The sequence below is a fragment of the Plasmodium cynomolgi genome, chromosome 7 (genome assembly GCF_000321355.1).
Source record: "Plasmodium cynomolgi strain B DNA, chromosome 7, whole genome shotgun sequence".
NCBI lineage: Eukaryota > Apicomplexa > Aconoidasida > Haemosporida > Plasmodiidae > Plasmodium > Plasmodium cynomolgi.
The window spans coordinates 1,430,935-1,434,902 of NC_020400.1; the positions used below are offsets into that span (position 1 = coordinate 1,430,935).

General features: G+C 38.9%; 1 protein-coding gene across 1 annotated transcript; it reads left to right on the top strand.

The window, feature by feature from the left end:
* Window positions 1–1,612: 1,612 nt before the first annotated feature.
* PCYB_074290 (hypothetical protein) lies at window positions 1,613–2,604 on the top strand (the record flags this gene model as incomplete). Its single annotated transcript, XM_004221827.1, has 2 exons — window positions 1,613–1,816; window positions 2,035–2,604. 2 exons carry the CDS (start codon window positions 1,613–1,615, stop codon window positions 2,602–2,604), a joined length of 774 nt encoding a protein of 257 aa, XP_004221875.1.
* Window positions 2,605–3,968: the final 1,364 nt, after the last annotated feature.

Consider the following 3,968-nt stretch of genomic DNA (forward strand, 5'->3'; position numbering starts at 1 on the left):
ATAATCCAAAATGGGACAAAAAAAAAAAAAAGGATTCCCAAAGAAGTTATTAAAGAGTATTACATTGTGCCTCTAACGAAGTTAACAAAAATTTTTGACAAAAGTTATTTTTTTTTTATGAAAAAAGTCATTCCCCTATTTCCCACTGCTTTTTTATTATTATACTTTTTTTCTTATGCGTATTTCTTGCTATTTAAAAAAAAAAAAATACCGTCACGGCGCATTTTTAAATACGGTTAGTAGGTAGATATATATGTTTGAAAAATCCGAAATTTTCAGAGGGGGCTTTTTATATCTATACTTAAAAAAAGAAAAATACATATATGCAATACGTAAGCAATAGGTACGCAATAGGTACGCTATGGGTACGCAATACATAAGCATAATCATTTATTCATTAGAATGCGCCGCGTTATGCATTAGCTTTGAAAGAAGCAATGAAAAAAAACTTTTGCCGCGTTTTTTTGTTGAATGTTTTGTTTTCTACTTGGCAAGATTATTTACCTATGGGATACATTTTTATTATGGCATGCCATATGTCATATTAACAAAAAAAAAAAAAAAAATTTCAATTTGTCAAAGAAGGAAAAATGCATTTTAAATTTAAAGAATTTCCTTTTGCTGTTTCGAATTTTTTTTTTGCCGATTTTTAGCCTTTTTTTTTTTGCCCCTTTTTTTAGCCTTTTTTTTTTTGCCATTTTTTTAGCCTTTTTTTTTTTTGCCCTTTTTTTAGCCCTTTTTTTTTTGTCATTTTTTTAGCCTTTTTTTTTTTGTCCCTTTTTTTAGCCTTTTTTTTGTTCATTTTTTTAGCCTTTTTTTTTTTGTCATTTTTTTAGCCTTTTTTTTTTCCTCTCCTTTTTGGTGTAGTATGATAAGCGTATAGTTAGCAAAAACGCTTGAATGAATTTTTAAATTTGCGCGAAGATGCATACGACTGGGTGAACGCTTAACGCTTGAAGGTACGACATACAGAACAGCATACATCACAGCATACAACATAGCATGCACCACAGCATACAACACAGCATACAACATAGCATACAACACAGCGTACGTCGCATACAAGCTGCATACAACGCTGCTTACAACGAAGCACGCTCCGTATACGTACGGCCCTTTTTGTATGCTGTGGTATTGCAGCGGTGACCCCACCACCTTTGAAACTGCCTATTTTAGCTGCGCAGTAGCTTCGCCAAAAAGGAGAGAGAGAAAGTAGTCCTTGTAATTTTTTCTTTTTTTTAGCCGAGGGATTTTCGAATAGCTATTTTTCGAAGCATATTTTTTTTATCCAAGGAGCTAGCGAAGAAGGCGTACGTATATTTCTTTGTGCTGCTCACACCGGTGGAAGGATCTTTTTAATAAGCGCGCTGAGGACCTCGCGATCTGCCCATTTTTTTTTTTGTTTTTGAGATAAAAAAAATAAGAAAAGGACAGAGATGCATTAGTGTTTTTCTTTTTGCAACTTCACACCGCGTGCACGAACGTTGGGAATGACAGCAGAGTTCGTTTGCCGCTTATGCCAGCATAAAAAAATTGAAGGTAACCCCACGTAGAAGTTGCTAGGGAAGGATCCAAGAGCACCAAAAAAAAAAAAAAAGGGAGTCAGCAAAAAATGGTGCACTCAGATCCATTTAGCAATTGCGCAGCTGAAAAGTGTCCACCCAGTTTGAAGTCCAAATTTGCGAATCGTATTCCGGGTCTCACATCGCTCGAGGTGGGATTCGATGAATCGATGGGAGCCTCCAGGAGCGGCAGCACCATGAGTGGTGTCTTCCGTAAGCTCGCGGTTATCTGTGCCTTGTTTTTCTTGCTTCAGGTGAGGAGCATCAGCGTGAAGCGTCGCCTGAGCACGTGAATGAGAAAACGAGCAAATGGGCAGATGGATAAATAAATATATTTATATATATTTATGTTTATGTATTCATATTTACGCACGTGTGTGTGTGCGTACGTGCTGCTGGCCCCCCAGGCACGTGCACACATTTGAATGGTGACCGATTCTCATTTTCGCCACCTCCCCCTCCACCAACGCAGAACCTCCCCCAACTAGAGAGAAAGAACCCAACCGACCTGCGGAAAAAGGTATATCATTGGAGAGGGCTGTCCCAGCATGAGTTAAATAAAAGGGAAGAAAATGTAAGCGGGAGCAACGAGGAGCTAGACAAACTATGGAAGAAAGAATTAATTAAATGGAAATCAGACCTGTACTTAATAAATAAAGAAACCTTTTGGGAATTCAAAAGGGTGTGCAAAATTAACAACGTAGACTTTAAGTGGGAAAATGAAATATGGAAAAAATTCAGAGAACAAATGGGTAAAAATATTTACGAGAAGGAACTGAAGGACCACCAAGATTTTTCAAAATTAAAGAGTAATAAACCAACAGAGGAGGAAATCAACAATTTTATTTTATCCAAGAGAGACACCTTTGGTATATTTTGTGATTACTTGAAAAATGAAAGGACGTCACTGATCGATCATGTCATTAAGGAATGGATAAAAGTGAGAGGTGAATTTTTGGACACTGTGGAATACAAGGCGTGGAAGGTCCGGAAGTTACTAAAGAAAATGCAGAAGAAGGAGGTCGCCAAGCTGTATTCGTAGTGGCATGACGGGATAAGTAAATCACACTTATAAAAAGGATGAAGAAGGAAAAACAAGGAAGGGCAAACGGGGGAGGCATAACTATAACGGGGGAGGCATAACTATAAAGGAGGAGGAGGAACTTACCATTTTTGGGGGGTGAATAACCAGACAAGGAAAAATACCACGCTATGTCTGTATGGATGGAAAGAGAACCCCTCCTCCCCTCCCCAGGGGATTAACATACTTTGAAGAGTTTTTCATTTTTCCCTTATGGTGGTGCCGCATGAATGATGGACCACCACCCTTCCGATATGAAGCAAATTGTGTGCCTGAATCACGGGGAGGCTTCCCCAGTACGTCACACAGATTAGCAGTAGGAATGTGGTGCAACCATTTGCAGGCAAAAGAAATAGCTAACGCAAAGGGATATGGCCTCTACTCATAGAGGTGTTATGCATCCACGTACTGCAGTGGGAGAGGACCCTCCTCCCCTTTTTTTTAAGAATGGACAATTTATAAGCGTTAATCACGCAGCAGGTGTAGGAAAAGCAAGCTTCTGTTTCGCAGTACAGACGGAGGGAGATTACCCTGATGGGGGGACATGGCCTGCCCCCCACCCCCGAGTGCAAATCCCCCTTTTGTTGGGGCGCGGCATATAGGAGGACGACACCCACGGGGAAAAAATCCATTGGAAAAAAACATATACATGGCATATGTATATATATATGTATGCATCTATGCATGTATGTATATGTGCCCTCTTGGTTCTTTTAAATTTCCCTTTTCCTTTGTTCATTCATTTCACTGCGTATGCACGAATATGCCATTTTTGCCTGTTAAAAAAAAGTCCGTTTTTTTGGAGGCCTTCCTTCCTTTTTTTTTTTTTTTTTTTTTCCCCCCATTTTTATTCCTCTTTGAATGAGGCCTGCAGATGTGACGTCTGATAAAAACTCCCCTTGAGGGTAGACCCTCCCTAGCGACGACCTCCTGGGGAGAATATAAAGTGCTCATACCTGTTTGTTTTATATAATTTATGTTTCCATTTATATTTTTTCTCGTTTTCTCATTTTCTCATTTTCGCATTTTCGCATTTTCGCTTTTTCGCTTTTTCGCTTTTTCGCTTTTTCGCTTTTTCGCTTTTTCGCCCTTTCCTCTTTTATTTTCTTTTCCTTTGTAGTGCTAACACATTTTCCTTTTATTTGTCACACGACATGCACACTTGTTTAGGTAAGTCGCCATGCCATCATGCGTAATCGGTGTGGCGTTCCTCAGATTGGCTCCACGGACCCACTCCTAATTTGTGTTTACATGTTTATGCTTTTAAGTGTGCATTTTGAAGAAAAGGCCAAAAAAAACGAAAAAAAAAAGAAAAAACGAAAAAA